At 45.5% G+C, this 18,090-nt stretch overlaps 2 protein-coding genes across 10 annotated transcripts in view; one reads left to right on the forward strand and one right to left on the reverse strand.

The window, feature by feature from the left end:
* The window catches only part of LYRM9 (LYR motif containing 9), a 41,052-nt gene extending 33,958 nt beyond the window's left edge, over nt 1-7,094 (reverse strand). For 2 of the 7 annotated variants that reach the window (XM_075440093.1, XM_075440091.1), the window contains exon 1: nt 6,691-6,883. Coding sequence is in view for 1 of the 7 variants with exons in the window: in XM_075440088.1 (XP_075296203.1) it covers nt 6,919-6,984 (66 nt within the window). In the remaining 6 variants the exon portion in view is untranslated. Of the gene's footprint in view, nt 1-3,004; nt 3,097-6,652; nt 6,884-6,918 lie in introns of those variants that run through there. The other 5 variants (XM_075440094.1, XM_075440090.1, XM_075440088.1 and 2 more) reach the window with 4 other exon arrangements.
* Nucleotides 7,095-7,588: 494 nt separating this feature from the next.
* Nucleotides 7,589-18,090, forward strand: part of NLK (nemo like kinase) — a 64,195-nt gene continuing 53,693 nt past the window's right edge. For 2 of the 3 annotated variants that reach the window (XM_075440304.1, XM_075440303.1), the window contains exons 1-2: nt 7,589-7,664; nt 8,185-9,206. In XM_075440304.1, the coding sequence (XP_075296419.1) occupies nt 8,749-9,206 (458 nt within the window). In that variant the 5' untranslated portion in view covers nt 7,589-7,664; nt 8,185-8,748. Of the gene's footprint in view, nt 7,665-8,015; nt 9,207-18,090 lie in introns of those variants that run through there. The other variant, XM_009933008.2, reaches the window with a different exon arrangement.

Genomic DNA, 18,090 nt, shown 5'->3' on the forward strand with positions numbered 1-18,090 from the left:
GTGTCTTAGCCTCCTTCCTACACCCTCCCCCCCATCACTGAATGAAAGACATACCAGAGACACAAAGGGCTTGGACATTATTGTACCTATTTTAATTTGGAGGAAAAAGAAGTAACCTGCTTCTCTCCCCACTCCAAAAATCATTTAGGGATCCTGCTCACACAAATACAAGTGGCTTGTGGTGATGTTTTCAATTCTTCAAATCTTCTAGGGAAGATAACATGCTGTGGAGCTATTTTAAGAACATCTCATTCACAAAGGTCTCCAATCCAGTCTTCAGAGACAGTGATGATTTTCTTGCTGCTTCAACATCTTTACTGGTATGACATTTGCTTCAGAGGGAGTTCATCTGCTGTTCCAACATCAAAATAGAGCAAAAGCAGCTGCCAGGAGAGGGATAAAAGGAAACACTGGGAACAAAGAACAGCAGGGTCATTTCTGGTGCAAAGAAATGTAGAACAGAGAGAACTGCAGAATTGTCACTTTCTCCAAAAAGCTGCAGGGGATAAAAGACCTCCCCTCTGCCTCCTGCAACTGGTGTTTAGCAGCAAGAAGGAAAATGAGACAGAAAGAACTAAATCAGGCTGGAGTCTTTAAATGGCACATTACTATAAACCAACTTCAAGCACCTGAACACCCCCAGCTAAAACCAAGCTCACGCTTAAGCTCTGCAGTGAGCAAAGAATTTAGTAACTATCTCAGAAAATTCAAAAGAAAACACATTTGGCTAGAAAGCACTACAGGGTATGGAGTTCAGTGTTTTGGGGGTGATAGTCATTGGGATGAATTCAACCCCCACAGCTCATCATGATCTTCATATTTGTATACACAGTGTACTGAACAAACTTGGGGCAAAGCTGTCAACTGCAACGTGACCACCACAAGACTACACTGCAACAGCCACAAACAGGACTGACAGGCCAGTGAAGCAACACAAGTGCCTGTAGAGTCTGATCTCCAACATCAGAGATACGCACTATCTTTGATGACACCATCTGTCATTTACACCAGTTGTCCCCTACACCATATCTCCGTCATATCAGTGCAGCTCTACTGAAGTAAGGACCATTCCATCATTTTAATCGCTCTTCAAAGAAGCCAAGTTCCCACACTGATGCTTTAAAGACAAAGCTGAGGCTCATCTTGGTTAACATGTCTTTATGATAGACTTACAAGCTTGTTCTAGGTCATTCACTTGGTTTGGCCACTTGATTTTTTCCCCTCTCTTCTTAATACATTGCCCAGAGCAGAGCAGGGATTTATCTCTCATTCAACACAATGAGCAGAACCCTGCCCTCCTCTTGGACGAAGGCATACTGCCATCCTTGCAGGCTTTAAGACACAAACCTTTATACATAACCGAAGCTAAAACAAAATACTCTTGCCCCCTGCTCCTCATTGCATTTTATTAATAGGTTAATTTATTCATTTCCAGCTTTGTAGAGAAAAGGTTTTAAAGGCAAAAACTCTGGAAAATAACTCATTGCAAAAAAAAAAGGATTAATACACATGAACAGGAGTTATAATCCTAGTATACTATGTATATATTAATATTTATTCTGTTGTATGTTAGGACCACATTTTATTTAAAGCATGATATTTATGCGACTAACCAAACCCCCTCAAATTCACAAGCATTAGCACCATGTTCATGACACCTGAAGGGCTTCAGCATTCAGATTTATAAATAAAATATTACCAGGCCGTTACAGAATACTGAAGCCTGTATCAGCAGAGTTGTATATCAAGGTACGTGTGGGCTTGTCAAACACCCACATGGTAAATTATCAGTAGTGCAGCTCAGAGTACTCCTTTCAGGGATAAGAGACAAATCTGCGCAAGCATTTTATTATGCTTTGTTCTACTTAATATCACTTTTTCCTGCATTGAAGGGTCACAAAAAACCCTACGTGCATAAATGCTGAAGGCCATTTATACACAATACTCAGCCACGATATCAAAAGACTTATGCTAATATTCAGTCCTGTTTTCACAGCTAGTTATTCTGGTACAAGAAAAAACACACACAAAGCTTATGTCTGGAACTGGACCATAACATTTCATACGGTGCAATATGATACAATCTTTTGTAGAGAATTTTAACATTAAAACACTGCTGAGGAGCATCAAAGAAGCAGAACTGGCTGATTAAATTGTCTTCCATCCCTTGCCCTTATGCACAGTGCTGTCAAAAAGATTACGCCCCTGCAAAGCAAGTGGCAAATCCAAGGGGAAAATAAATCTCTCAAGAGTCAGAGAAGACTAAACTTCATACAGTAGATTTTCAAAAAGGCACGTCTGTGCCCTGTGTTTCTCATGCACAGTATTTACTTTTATATGTAGCTTTTAAATGTTTTTAGCAAAGAGCGCCTGACAAATCTAGATATACTAGCATTCAGCGTTTGATACTCAAACAGCACACTTACTTTACAGCACTCTTACTGTGAATAAAATAGTAAGAGACAGATGCATGTCCCCATGAATAACTGTCTTCAACAGTAAGAGATTAGAATTGATCTGTCATGTTTCATCAGCAGTAGTCACCAATCACATATTTCCATGCGTCACTGGGGATGACAAATTAGTTGCAATCAAACTGGGCTTTGGCAGGATCTAGAGCAGTGTCTCTACCTGCCCAGTTCAAATTACTATGGTTAGATTTTGCCAACTCGCTCATCAAGCACCTCAAGCTCATTGAACTACTCACAAAACGCTCCTGCCCAAAGTTCTCTGAGCCAGCTCTGTAATGAGCTCCCCCTCAGCAGACTTATGCTTCTTATACAGGGCATTAAATAACAAGGAAGCACCGACTTAACAGCAGCACACGATCAATTCATTCTGCAGCCCTGTTCCAAGTAGCAGTGATTCATGTAACTAACAGGTAACACTTTCAAGTAACAGACCTGTACTGAGGAAACATAGGGTCTATTAGAAGTTGAGCACTTTGTCTCCAAGTTTCGTGTTTCCTTAATATTCTTTTAAAAGGTTTTTTCATTAAACATACCTCCGTAAGAATCAACTGGATCTTGTACCACTTAACTTTCACGGTATGAAGTGCCTAAAAAGCAGCTGAACCGACAGTCTTAAGCTTCACAGCACAACACAGGCCAGGGACACCAATTAAAAGTGTTTATAAACCCAGTGTGGAAGGAAGATACACTTGTTAGGGTGGGTCGTTCAACACGGGCATCTGACATAACTCCATATGGACACGCAAGATAAGTGTATCCCTTCAGCTGCCATCTCACCAGTCTGTCACCCCATTGAAAAGAGCTGGTCCAAATTCAAAGGGCAAATAAAAGACGGATAATATGGTTGTAGATGTAGTTAAACTAAAAATAAATAAAAAATAAAGCAGTTCCCAGATTTTACTTGCACTTTACAGACAGAAACTTGGAAAGCATGGTTTGTAATAGTCCAGTCAAGAGCTGTCAGGAAAATTCATCTGCATGGCAGTATCTAATGACGCTTTTAGAGTATTTCTAGGACAAGGCACTTGTTTACTATTGTACAGGCAAAAATGAAGTCATCGTGGATTCGATTCACTAAAGCTAGTAGAAAAAGGTTGTATGACAAATCAATAGGAAGTCAGTAAGTTTAGACAAAGGTGTGTGGGGAGAAACTCTTTATGCTGGCTATAGTGTTCTGGTTCAAGCAACTAACTCTGCCCACCAAACAGTGGACCCAGGATTTGCCCCAGATCACTTGGTGGCAACACATAAGTAAGCGGACAGTCTGAAGGCTCTGCGAGCTGATGGAACTGGTTACTTTTTTCTTCAGGATTTACTAAAGATAACCTCTACCCAAAAACTTGAAATGGTTGGTGTTTGATGATAACCATAAAGATAAGGGGCATCAATATACAACACAAAACTTGATTTCAACAGTTCACCTGTGGTATTATTTTTTAGAGAAGTCTGTTTTTCACAAAAATACAGGCAATACTCATGATACTGTAATGCATGATGTGATATTTGCAATGGAAAGCTGCACGTATGTAACATCCTCAGCTACGGCAAAGATACTGAGTATAACGCCCATTGTGTGGATCCTTCCTTAAAGTAATAAGGATAAAGAAACAGCGTGAGCTTTAGCTCGTACTTCACTCAGGTTAACTGACAACTGGTTTGCTCATGAGGAAGTGTAAACAGATGCTTTCAACACTACTGAGAAGTGGATCCAATCCCCATGTTTTCCTGAGCACAATACTTGAAAGAATAGGTTCTCAGGAACACAAGCTGCTCCAAGGGAGATAGCTACACAAGGCTTTCAAATATGTTGCCAGAGATCTAGGCCTGAATTACTCCCTATCCGCTGCAAATATCAGCGTGCAAAAACACCCTGCTTAATATTAAACTATGCTGTTCAGAAGCTTCTCTCTAAAGGCTCCGTATAGTCACGGGGGAAGGAAATATTAAAAGGAGGTCCAGACACACCTAAAGTGAACTTCTCTAGACAGCAATGCAGTATATCTCTTTACCCTTTGACTCTAAGAATCCTTCAGAGATTAGGCTCCTAAACTAGTCACCAAAATTGCATGTCTGAACACTTCTTCTCAATAAGCAGTCATCACAAAACTTTCAGTTTATGCTACAAAAAGGTTGACTTCTTCCATATCACTGAATGCTTTGTTTACAACCACAAATTCAACTACAGTCCAGCAGCAAGAACAAGACAGATGATGTCTTCCTTCCCTCATCTTCCCAACATGCAGTCAAAGATGACTGACTTTTAGCAAATACCTCAGGAAAAAATAAACTCTACTGAAAATCAATTGTTTGAAGACATGTGACCCAATTAACTCAGTAACGTATCTAATTGGAAAAAATAAAATTAAGATGAAACTCTGTATTTGGACCTGAACAATGCCACCAAGACATTAATCTGCAAATACATTTAGAACCCAAGTTTCCATGCAATGATTATTAGGCAATTGCTCGATTTTACTACTTGGAAAGATTTTGCAATAACAGAGAAAGAAAAAAGTCCATAACAAAAATGTGTGGGAGACTTTTAAAGGCCTTCCAGTCCTCACAGCACTCCCCTGTGTCCAGGCCCATCGAACCTACTTCGTATCCACTTCTTTCCACTGTCCCACACAGCACGCCATACCTCTCCAGTGCTTGAGGGGAAGCAGAGACCAAAGGAATCCTTGGTGCGGGCCAGACTGGTAGCAAGCTGCTAATGTCAACTTCAATAAAAACTTCAAACAGACAGCTAGAAATACTAGTTCTAAATAAGTATTCTGTCTCTTCTTCTAATAGGTAATATTATAAAATGGCTGTAAACCAAATCTACTCTTGCTTACTCTTTTTTCTTAAAAAAGCGAAGTCTCCGTTTTAAAAATGGTGACATGGTAACAAAACTCTACTACAATTCCAGATTGGAGTATTAGCTAAAAACTTTCCAAAATGCAACAGAAAGAGTTTTAACAAAGAAACTTGTCTTAATTCCCACAAGACTTTTCTTGATGACATTCTCAAATCGCAGACAAAAGTATCCAAAACCCTTTCTTAAAAAGACTTTGCACTCAAGTCTTAGGAACTGCAAAAGGCTTTGACATTCATTGTCTCCTTTCCCCCTTACTGCACAGAAGTCCAACGCTGCTGTTGCGTGTTGAGAGACATACAGAAGAGACAGATGACAGTACTTCCTACTGTACCATCAGAGATTTGTTGGTAAAGCATCAGCAATGCACTTTACTATCACAGTTCTGCTAATCTTTTTCCCCGTTCAGACAAAAACCAGACATAGAGAAGGAAAGGCTGGCAGCTCACTCGTAGCAGGGGCATGTACAAATTGACCATCAGTCATTTATTTCCTTTGGAACTGCTCACCCAATTTAACCATATGAAGGAACCTCTTTATCACTATCAGAGTTAATTTAACTCTACTACCATCATGGGTAAGGCTCTGACAACTAGACATTTTTCTGACATAAAACTATTAATCAGAAATGATTAATATTCACAAAGGAAAGTAGAAAGTGTTAAAACTGTCAAATTTTTATTAATCACTATGTTTAGTGAACACATGCTTTAAAGAACCACACTGCGCTCGCCAAGCACGCAGACGAACAGCACAAGTGAACTCAAGCAACAAACCACAGAGAATACGTCGGTCCTCGGTTAACAAGTGCTCCACATCCGAAACACAACTCCTGAGCACGCCAACGAGCACACTGCAGCAAGCCTCCAGAAAACAGACCTGGAGGAGAGCTGGCTATAGTAACTGCTACTAGCTACCTGTTGAAAGGATTTTAAACCTCCGGTTTCTTTATTTCTCTCCTCCTGACCCCAGGGCAGAGGGAAGCGCATCCTCGGGCCTGGCACCGTGCCTCCCACCTGCCCAGGGCGCCTGCGGGCAAGGCCCAGCCCGCAGCACCTGCGCGCTGCCCTTTCTCCGCTCCTAACTCGCCTCAGGACTCTCAGGTGCAGCCTCCAAGCTCTACCTTCTGGTCTTCACATCCAGAGGGGACCAAAATAAAATAATAAAAAAAAATAATCTCCAAAACCCACCGCCACCCCCCTCCAAACCAACCAAAAAGCCCCCCGGCACGCTTCGAGGCCAGCCCCCGCCTTCACAGCGCATTCGCCTGCCCGTTAGCCGAGCGCGGGAAGCTCCTTTGGCAAAACACAGCTGCGGCAATCACCTTCCTCTGGAGAGCGGGGCTGAGGCAAGGACATTTACCTCAGGAGACCGAGCTGCTCCTGCCGCGCTCGGCCCCGCGCGGGGAGGGCAGCGGGCTCACCCCAGAGCCGGCACAGCCCCCAGGAGCAGGCGGCCGGAGGGGCCGGGATAGCCCCGCCAGCAGACGGGCGCAGGGACCCCCGCTCCGCCCAGGCCCAGCTCCCGCTCCGCTTCCCGCCACCACCCCTCAGCGCCCACCGCGACCTCCGCGCCCCGCCGCGTCCTCACCTCACCCCGCCCCGGGAGCGCCATTGGCCCCTCCCGCCGCTCATCAGCCGGCTCCCCGCCTCCCATTGGCCAGCTGCCCACTCGCTGACGGACGCACGAGCGACTTTCTCGCCCGTCACCCGGCGCCTCGCGCTGCGATTTGAAGAACGACGGCTCCCTGAACGCCCACCGCCGCTAATCACTCGGGAGGAGAGCTGTCAATCACGCCGCCGCCTCGCCTCCGAGCTCTATTGGCCCAGTAACCCCTTTTCGGGCTTTCGTTTCCCCTCATTGGCTAATTGGATCGGATAGAGCGTCTCGATTGGGCAAAAAGCAGGTCTCGGGGGCGGGACTCGCTTTAGGAGGAGAGTCAATTGGCCAGTAGGCTGGAGCGGCACCATGTGATTGGCAAGAAAGGTGAAGAAGGCGGGGCCACCCGAGGTGAGGGTTGTATGAGGTGAGGGAATCTCGCGGGGTCTCGCTAGCTCCGGGCGCGGAGGCGCGCGGTGATTGGGCGGCGGGGGTCAAGGGGGCGGGACTGAGTCAGGGAGTCTCCGCAGCGGCCGAGTCCTATGGGCCGGCCGAGCTGGGTCCCGCTCGGTGATTGGGTGGGGGCGGCTCTCGCGGAGCCTGGTGGGCCGGGTCCGATTGGCTGCGGGCGGGTGTCGGGCGCGCGCCCCGCATGGGGGCGGGGGGGGGCCGGCGGGGGGAGGGCAGGCCGGGTGCGCGTGCCCGCTGTGCGCTCCGCGCTGGGGCTCCGTGAGGAGGTGAGTGGCGGCGGCGGCGGCGGCGGGGCGGGCGGCCGAGGCGGCGGCGGCCGGGGGGCGGAGCGGCGCCGCGCGGCGGGGGCCTGAGAGCCCGCCGCCCCCCCACCTCTGCCAGCCGCGCGCAGGCGGCGGAGACCCCCCCCCCCCCCGCGTCCCCCCCTCCCCCCGCCGGCCCGCCCCGCCCCGCCCCGCCGGCGCGGGGGCTGCAGCCGCCGGGTCCCCGCGGAGCCGCCGCCCGCCGCCGCGCCGGGCCGGGCTGTCAGCGCGCCGCCGCCCCTCGGCCCCCCCCCCCCCCCCCCCCGCCCCTCTTTATCCCCGGCCCCGCGCGCTCCCTGTCATTCATTTGTCACTGTCCCCGCTCCCCCCGCCCCGCCGCCGTGCTCGCCCCGGCCCTTCCTCTTCCTCCCTCTATTTTTATCTCTCTTCATCCCCTTTTGCCCTCCCCCTCCTGCTCCTCGCCCTCCTCCCCCCGCTCCGCCCGTCCCTCGTCACTTTTTCTGGGTGCTTGTGTGTGTTTCAGGCCTTCGAGGAAAAGTTGCAAACTCCCGAGTTTCGGGCCTTTTCCCCCCTGCGATGCCGGAGGGAGCAGGTGCCTGAGCCGGGGGAGCGATGTAGGAGGTGCCCGGGCGCTCAGGGAGGCTCCGAGGAGAGCGATGGAGAGGATGTGGGAATGGAAGGGGTAGGCTCCTCCGTCCTCTCAGGGTCTTCCAGGGGAGAGACTCCAAACCCGCCTTCCGGAGGGAAGGGGGATTGAGCACGGGATTTCGTTTTTATTAAAAAAATTAAAAGTAAAGTGAAGAAAAAATCCCCAAGCCAAGGCGGTTGCCCAAGGATGGAGTTTCAGTAGCCACCCACAGCTGGACTCTCAGGGGAAGAGGGCTCGCGCACGCTGGCTCACGCACACATGAAGAGATTCTCCAGATTGTTTGGCTTTGCGAAGAGATAAGGCCAGCTGGGCTCAATGTTTTTGAAGGTGGGCCGCGTAGGATGAAACCCAACTCCTTCTAAAGTGTAGCAGATTTCATTTTTATGGCCAAATGACAGCTTGACCCAGTCGTTACCCGATCAAAGGGCATTTTTTTGAATGTCTCTTTGTGGCACAACAGCCAACGCAAAAATGATGGCGGCTTACAATGGCGGTACGTCTGCAGCAGCAGCAGGTCACCACCACCACCATCACCACCACCTTCCTCACCTCCCTCCTCCTCACCTCCATCACCACCACCACCCTCAGCACCACTTGCATCCAGGCTCTGCAGCTGCGGTGCATCCCGTGCAGCAGCATGCCTCTTCGGCAGCTGCGGCCGCGGCAGCTGCGGCCGCGGCCGCGGCAATGTTAAACCCAGGGCAGCAGCAGCCATATTTCCCATCACCGGCACCGGGCCAGGCCCCTGGACCAGCTGCAGCAGCCCCAGCTCAGGTACAAGCTGCAGCAGCTGCTGCAGTTAAAGCGCACCATCATCAGCACTCACAACATCCACAACAGCAACTGGATATTGAGCCGGACAGACCTATTGGATATGGAGCCTTTGGTGTCGTCTGGTGAGTAAAGAGAAAAAACTGAACCGATTCTTCCTTTTCATTTTTTTTACCAGATCATAATTCATTCTTGTTTTTGTCATTTGAATCAGAATACGAGAAAGCTGCTTACTACAAATTTTTTTTACTGGTTCTTCTCTGTTCTTAGAAAGTTGGCTTGGCTTGTTTTTGTTGGCAGAAGGGGGGTTAGAGTGGTGAAGAGCAACCTCTGGCTAACGGGCCGCACCGTCGTTCTCTTCTGAGACAAATGCAAAGTGTTTCTACACTTCCTATGCGTTTTATTAGAATATGTATTCTGTGTAGCTGAGCTGTGCCTGCTAAAATTTCAGGTTAACAAATGAGCATTAGAATATATGTTTTGACCTGACTTCAGAGTTAGAAGTTAAAAGCGTATGCAAATGTCTTCCGTCTTCAGTCACCTGTCAAGATCTTTGTCTGGGAGACTGTTTGACCTCCGGTAGTGTGCTGTGTGCTGCCTGAAACAGAATATCTGAACTTTGCTCTCCTCTCATAAATGTAAATGGGATTTTGTGTCTCACTCTGGTACTGCCTGCAGTCCTCTTATTCCCCCAGCTGCTATTTCAGAGGATTCTGTCAGTGGAGCGTAATCTCTTCTGTAGTATTTTGTGACCACCTTAATACAATGTACGTAATTATTGCTCTTTGGGATCACTGAAACAAAACTGGCATGATTTTTTTATATTATAATTTTTTTTATAAATGGTGGTCGATCTGCCGTGTTCTGAAGTGTTCATTAGACACGTGAAAGATGCCTTGGTGGTGTTTTTGAGAGCAAGCAAGTTGCAGCACACTTCCTGCATCACGAACACAGCGTTTGAAGTGCGCAACTGTGTCTTGTCCCTGGAGAGCTTTCCACAGTGTTTGGTCGACAAGACGACGAGACTTTCTGTGGTGCTTAAGGAGTTTTGCTCTAGGTACCGTCCATGCTTTAATTCTGCTGAGGTGGAAGCGTTGTGTGGCGGGGGCTGGTTGCGGTCGGTGGCAGCGTGCGGTGGCGGAGCGCTTTGCAGGACAGGCCTCAGAAGAGCGAGACGCGTTATTCCGTCGTCCCAGCCCTGGAAGTTGGTCGCTCATAACCAGACCAGTGCTTGCAATAAAGTCCTGTTTTCTAAGAAGGCGGAACAAGCTGCGCAGGCTGGGCGCAGGTTAATGTTACAGCTGATCCGGTGCCCCTTGGTTCGGGAGGCCCCGGGAGTTCATGGCAGTGCGGGGTCTTGGACGTCGGCGGGGAGCTGCTGTGCGGGTGGCACTGCTGTGCCCTTGCTGTGGTGCGGTATGAAAAAGTGGATGCAAAAGGATGAAAACTGACAAGAAATCTGCTGTAAAAAAATTATCTGAAGATAATTTCCATCTGTTCATATATTTTTTGATAAAGTGTGGAGTTTTTTTAACTGAAGCGTTAGAGGCTTGTGTAAAGTTAGGTTGTTATGTAAAACCAGACCTTGTTATCGTTTGATGCAAGCATTTTGTTTACCTGTATATGTTTCCTACGTCTTTAATTTCTCAGTTCTATTTGCCAAAAAATAAGGTGCAGAGAGCGCTCTGCTTTCATAATATTCAGTAGAATAAAAGGTCACGCTTGCATATTTAAATATAATATTGTTAAGAATGCTGAGGGAAAGAAAGACGTGTAGAGAGAAGAAGGGTCTGCTCTTGGCTGAGGTCAGAAAGTGTCCGCCCGTCCCGGGCCCCCCGGCCGTGCAGCGGCGTGCACACAGGCAGGAGCTGCCACTAGTGGGACTGCGCTCGCAAAGTTGGAGCTACAGCTTTTACTTCAAGATAACAAGAGCTTTAAAAAAAAAAAAAAAAAAAAAAGAAGGAAGAGTGGTAAATAAAGTAAAAGCAGAAGCTTGGAGGTCAGGTCTCCTTTGGTAAAGCTGTGAGGCTGCGCAGCCGGAGAGTGTGGCTGGTTGAAATCGGTTCCGCTTTGCTCACGCACGTTTGAGTTCAGCGGTCACTGTTAGGCTGGTGGCGTTCCCTGTTAACTTCTGCGAGTGCATGCCGACTGAAGGGAAGAGTCTGGGAGCAGCAATTAACTGAATTCTAGATTTCATTCACGTGAAAGAATGCCTGTGTCATTTAATTTTAGCAATGTGAGAGAGTGCAACTGAGCATAAACATTGATTTGGATATTTATAGTTTAAGTTGGCTTAGACATGAGAAATGTATATTTAGCTACAAGCATAACACAGAATTTTCAGGAACATACGGCCTAAGCTAACTTTGAATAAGGATTCTGTTACTTATCTGTATCTCTTTCTGAGCATGTGTTGGCACTAATAGACAACTGAGAATTTCACATCGGTACTTCAGAGGGGAATGGATGCTGTGCTGCAGACAGGGTGAGTAGCTGCAGAAGCAGTCTTTCATCTTGCTGCTCAGGTGCCTCGTTGCATTGTCTAGAAAGACACAACTTGTCCTGCAGTGAAGTTTAGCTCGTCAAGTAAGTAATAGGTAGTGAGTGGTATTGAGTTTCCCGTTAGCTTACTGAGAGAGATTTTGAGTTGGCAGTTGAGTTAGCATTTGTCATTAGTTCATTTGTCTGGTAGTTTGTGATGTTTTGGGGTAGCTAATGTGCTGCTGGAGTTTGTCACTCATCAAAGCATCGTGCTTCAGCATTTTCATTATGAAGTCACGCAGACTTGTATTGCTGCCGCTGGTATTTGTATACAGACTGTATCCTTGCCCATCTAGTCACCATTACGTTTTAAATCAGCTGTCCTTGGCACGTCATCTGCTTTGACTACAGGTTGGTTTTAAAGTGAACTTAACCCAAGCAGGCAAAGCAGAAAAGAATCTCTCGAACAATGAGCATTAAATTGCTATGTTTATCCATTTTCATTGTGTTTGAACATAAAGATGTGCATATTAATGCAATAGCAAAGCTCGGTGTTTCTGAACTGTGACAAAAGGTGGGGGGAGTTCCTGAAGCAGGAAAAGATGTGTAGGTGCCTTCCCCCAGGTTCTGCAGATTTGCTCAGCTGTGCTCTGGTTTGGCAAATGGCCACGAACCGAGTTGGGTACCTAATTTGCTGAAAACAGAGCAATTTGCTCTGTAGGTATTCACTGTTAACACGTTGCTAGAGTGTTGGCAAAAATCTGGATTTTAGTTTCAGTGACAAACTCTGTCTGTGCCCTGTGTTTCCAATTGTCTCACTTGATTTTTGGAAGCCTGGTGTATATTCTAAGAATAAGGAGCTGTCCTTTGCAGAAGTGCTCCCTGGTTCGCTGGCGAGACATGCTGCTGCCATCTGGTGGGATTCTTCATAATAATAATAATAATAATAATAATAACAATAATAATGATAATAATGAAAAAAAAGAGTCTGTTGAACCTGCCAAGGCTGATTTGTTTTGGAGCGAGGGTGAAGCCTCACACCTGTGCGAGAGGCACTTGTCCCGTTTCCACGCAGGATTCCCAGAGCAGTGAGGAGGAGCTGCAGCTTCTGTGGGGGCAGACGGGGAGCAGTTACTGGTGGTGGTGGTGGCTCAAGCTGCTGGCACTGCTGCTGAAATCCTGGGGAAATGCCTTGTTGGCTGGGATATATCCACGCACGTGGGATAAGAAACTGTGACTCTGTGAGGTGTGCGGGGATTGTTTTTGTCTTATATGTGTCTCTTAATTTTGAAAAGTTATTGTCATTCATCAAAGATTGTGAAATCGAGCAATCTGTTTTATTGTTATCAAAACTATGTCACAGGCATCTCCGTGGGAAGTCTGTAACAAATAACAATAGAAAAAAGTATGTGATTTTTTTTAAAAAAAGTTCTGATTTATACAATTTTAAATTGCAGTGTGGTTTTTAATGTGTTTGCTTCTAATACTTTGTATTCAGAAGGTCAAACAGCAGTATAACCTTCCAAATAGGTTGGCTATTGATGTTGAGATAAGACATTGTGTACAGGCTGACGTAACTTTTAAAGGCAGAAATAATTTAGTCTAAATCTACCTTTCATTCCTGGCCTTCAAAGGCCTGAAATTACTAAAGTCGTTGCTAAATAAAAACCGGAAGAATATTGCATGCAATTGACTGTTGCCTGGACCCTAGAACTATGCTAAGAGGGTTTTGTCACTGTACTGGTACTAAGCACAGCGATAGGAAAGATATTTCTAGGATAAACCGATGATCTCCTAACGGTTCCTTTAAAGAAACGTGGCATGCTGAGCAAGTATGCAAGATAGGTAACTTGTTTTGGAAAAAATTGCTACAATGTGTGTTAGGAAAAGAAAAAAAAAGCGGTTACAGCTTCGAGAAAGTGTGAATAACTGCAGGAAAAGTTCCCCTTCTGATATCTGATATTGCTGTGAGCCATGGTGATGTTTTGCATAGTTAATGCAAATAATAATGCAAAAGTCCGGTGTGGTAAGCACGAAAAGTTTAGAAAAAGGTAAATTATGAAAATTTGTGTTGTGAAACCTTTTAAGACTTTCAGTGTGAGATGTTTTTTCCTAAGCTAAAGCTGTTTGTATCACCATCTTTTTCCAGTCCCCCAAAACTCACCTGTTTGTGGAAGACAGTACTTGAACATTAGGAAAATGTCCTATGTTAATTAGCATTTAGATGGCCAACTGTTTGCTTTGCTTTAAACTATTTCATCTGACATTTCGTGTTAGTCTAAAATGACTTGCTTGTGATTGATCGAAAAGATACAAAAGGGCTCGAAAGTTGATCCTGGGGCTGTCATTGTGGGTGAGACCAAGCACAAGAGCAGTGCTGTGAGCAGAAGCGGCGTCTCCGTGGGAGGGACAGAATATCCACCAGAACTGGGTGGAGAGGCTCTGGGAGGAGTAATCCCCACCAATAACGTTATCCGGAGAGAAGATCCCTACAGAACGTTCAAACTAGGCAAATCCAAAGAGCCTTTTAAAGTACTGCTGTTACAGCTGGCTAGGATGCGACAACAGTACTAATCGAGAACAGAACTTGGAGTTTTCCTGAAGAGTGGAGAACACCTACAATGTGATATGCTGATTTTTGGGGTAGAGAAATGTGCTTTTAGTAGCGGGCAACAAAAATGTTTAAAAGTAACAAATAAAACGGTCAACAGCAGTTTAAAAAAAAAATCCCCGCGGGCTATTTGGAGCACTTGGCTGTCTGTGTCGGCTGTTGTGTTGCACGTTGCTGATGGTCTGCGCTCCTCTGGGTACGCAGGAAGCTTTCCGCTGAAGTGATGCCTCGGCTTTGTCCACACAGACTGTAACAGAAAAATGCCAACAGAAATTTCCTCTTAGAAAAGATTAACCACTGTTTAATTTTTTCTAGTTCCAGCACGCAAACGCTTTCCCTTCGAAGCTGTGATACAGATGTCTTTAGAACTCATTTTCGAAGTACCGTAGCCCTGCGTTGCTCGGCCGGGCAGAGCCCCTCTGCTGCTGGCAGGCTGTCGTGGGCAGGCTGCGGGCACCGGGCAGAACCTTTCCAGACAGGAGCACTGCGTGGAGTACTGCCTTGTTTGGTTTTCCACGTTGTATGTTATACTTCAGTGAGTTTTTCTGTTCTCTGCGGCGTCTGATGCAGCTAGGCAGTGATTTCCTGAGAAAGAGACTGAGTGGGTTTTATCCAGTTATTTCTTGGAGGAAAGCAGGAGGATGCCTGAGGCAAAAGAGACGATACTGGCAATGGGCACATCACAGAGCTGAGGGTGTATCGTGTCTCTCAGTTACCATCGCGATTTAAGGATCTGCAGGTGATTATCTTTAATCGCTAGGTCAGTATTTTTTAAGGGATTGCTTTATCTAAATTGGATTCTGACTCTAGTAGTGAAGAAATATAGTAGAACAATGACCTTATTTAGGTTTTTTTAATGCGGGAAATTTTGCAAAGCTTGTATGTTCAAGTTGGTTCGGTGTTTTTTTCAAATTTCATGAAAAGAAAAATTCTGTTAACGTTTAAATGAGTATTCCCCAAATGTGCTGAATTAAGTGAAATGGATATAATAACTCCCGGCATTTACATCAGACGTAGGGAATTAGGTGATGTTCTATCTAAGTAGTATACTAGATTGTTCATTGTTGTCTCGTGAGATGATGCAAGGAGGAAGGAATGTGGATAACTTTTTTTTTCCTCAAAGTCAAGTAAGGACCATTTTGGATAAATTGTTTCACTGTAAATTATGCCAAGGTCAGCATTTCACAGGTCACTGGAAATGCCTGTTGTGTGGCAGCACCTGCAGAGCTGGGTGGTGTTGGTAGCCACATAGAGCGGTGCGCTGGTGATGCAGTTGGGTCATGGTACCATTCAGGATTTTCTCTTTCTGAATTCTGCCAATGTTACAGCGGAACAGCTTGTGGCTGGATCTGCAATCTAATACTGATTTTCGATAAGACATGTTTCAGATGTTCTCGTCCCCTCTCCCCCCCTCCATACTCCTTCACCTTTTCTTTTAAGGGAGTTTTTAAATTGTCGATTTCACTAATCTAACAACAAGAATGCCTTTAGTGTTTGTGAATGGGCGAAGGTGTAAGCGTTCATACCAGTTGTATATGATCAAATAGAGTAGTAAATAAAGGCGAGTAACAAATGTGTATGTTGTAAGAGGCTGCTTGATTTCTTGGGGGAACAATGGGATTGAGAGTGAAAATAGCTCTGGGCAGGTAAAGCAGAAGGAAGCCTTTGGGATGTGTTTGAAGTGTTTTTTGATGACTTGTAATGGTTGTATCTGGGTCTCATGTATCTTTAATCCTCCGGAAAGTTCTGCCTTGTAGTCTGGAATACGTAACGTTCGGCTTTTTGTAGGAGAAAGGCTAGCTCAAAGTTGTATGGAGCTTACTTAAACTGAATATACGCATATTAAAATAAGCAATAATTTGTTGATGTAATTGGTAATGTTTTTTAAAATGGTGTAGTAAAAAAATCCACAAAGAACTGTAAATTGTGTTAGAAAATAAGAGAATTGAGAAGCCATCTTAGTCTGCAGAACTGAGCATAAATGAATGAGTTTTATGATGGAAGGAGATGCTTGGGGGAATAATACTGTATTTTAGGTTAAACTGTTTCTGTAGGCTACTGTATGTAAGGAGAGCCATCCGTTCTGTGTTTGAGGGTTAGCTTCTGAAGTCCAGTTTGTCTGAGTTGTTGGTAAGCAAATACAGAACAGTAGCTTTACTACTAGATTTTGTGTCCCAACGAGATCTAGCTCCCAGGTTTGTTTTTTTTTTATATGGAAGTTTTGGTTACTTGAGCACGGCGTGCCTATGATTTCTGAAGAAAAGTTGCAGTGGAGCAGTCGTGTCCTCTGTTTATGCAGAATATGAGAATTTTTCCCCTCTCTATTTTTCAAAGATTAAAATGGCTCACAGGGAAGGCTACAACCTTCTTGCATGATCCAGGGATAATTTAGTTGGGTGGAGTGTGCAGCTGTGTTGCAACATTTAATCAGTTCACAACCCTATTCGCCTTGATCTAGCCAAGGTTCTCCGTGGGGACTCTCTGGTGGCCAGCCCTGTAGCCACTCCGTGCTCGCAATTGCTTGGTGACGCTGATATTCTCGTAGAGTACTTGGTATAAGGTGTGCTGAAGCAGTGTTAATTACTTGCTAGTAGCAAGAAGATGTTCTAGGACTGTTCTAACTGGTTCAAACAGAATTTCAACTGAGAAAGAGTAAATCTTTTTCTACCCTTGTGGGTTATACCTTTGCTGCGTTTAGATTTCTGTTAATCTGATTTCTGTGCTTATTTCCTAACTCTGGAGATTTCCTGAGAATAGAACTGGCTACTTCATTGAATTTGTTGAAAAATGAAAGTCCTTGGAACAGAGAATAAGGTGATACAGGGGCAATTTAGATTTTAAAATCCTTCTGGAATACGAGAAGTAATGTAAAAAGTAGGGTCTGTACTCAGAACAGATTCTAGGGTTTACTGAAAAACCATTTATTTCTGGTCAAAAGAATTCAGTACAAAGAAGCTTGACTCAGTTACTGCAATTTCCTCTTTAACCTTCAGAATCTAAGAGTAAGCACTTGATTAAGTTATAAATATTATTGCAAGAGTAGTCTATCTGACAATGTTTGGATTTTGTTTCTGAAATTGAAGTACGTAGTGTGCCTGGTCCCAGTGGCCGATGTCCATGTTACGTTTCTGTAGCAGATTATTGAATGGCTGTGATCAGTGGCTGTGTTCCCTATTGCTTAGTACCAGGTATTTACCATGATATAACCACTTTCTGTAAACAAATATAGCCTCAGTTTTCCAAGCCGTAGCTTGGATTTATGCCAGGTGGAGTCGGTCCTAACTTACCTGTGAAGCTGGGAACTTCTGGAAGTAACGAAGAGTGGTTTTAGGTGACGCAGCTTTAGATGACACAAGTGACCAGACTCGTTAGCGCGGTGTAAGCTGCCGAGTGTGGAGCTGCGTAGATCTCCTCCCATGCTGCCAGTTAGGGAGGGGACAGCGTACGGTGATGTGTGTGTGCTGGAGAAGCGGAGCTGAAGGGTGGGAGCTTCTTGGAGGAGAGACTTGGGGTGAGGTGGGGTTACCTGGGAACGCAGAATGGAGGAAATGGAAGTGGGAGAATCCCTGCTGCGTGTGACATTCCCGTTGGCCAGGGCCACAGCTGTGTCACACATCTGTCGCTGGTGACAGCTCTCGGAGATGCTTGCCTGGGTTGGAATAGTGCAGATTGGTTTTCAAACAGAGAAAGCAGCTTTATAGCTCTCCAGGTTGTCTAACGCGGATGTGTTCAGCTGTTCTACAAACAGTTAAGTGCAGTCGGTGTGGACAAAGCCCCAGTGTTATAATTTGAAAGTACACCACATAGTAGATGCTATAAGTTTTGCTTTATTGTGAGTCAAACTAACTATTACATCCAATTTTGTAAAAGTAGACCCCTGAGTGAGGTAGTAGATGCTTATACGAAAGTGGCTTGTG

This window comes from Opisthocomus hoazin, chromosome 20, assembly GCF_030867145.1.
Source record: "Opisthocomus hoazin isolate bOpiHoa1 chromosome 20, bOpiHoa1.hap1, whole genome shotgun sequence".
Taxonomy (NCBI): Eukaryota; Metazoa; Chordata; class Aves; order Opisthocomiformes; family Opisthocomidae; genus Opisthocomus; species Opisthocomus hoazin.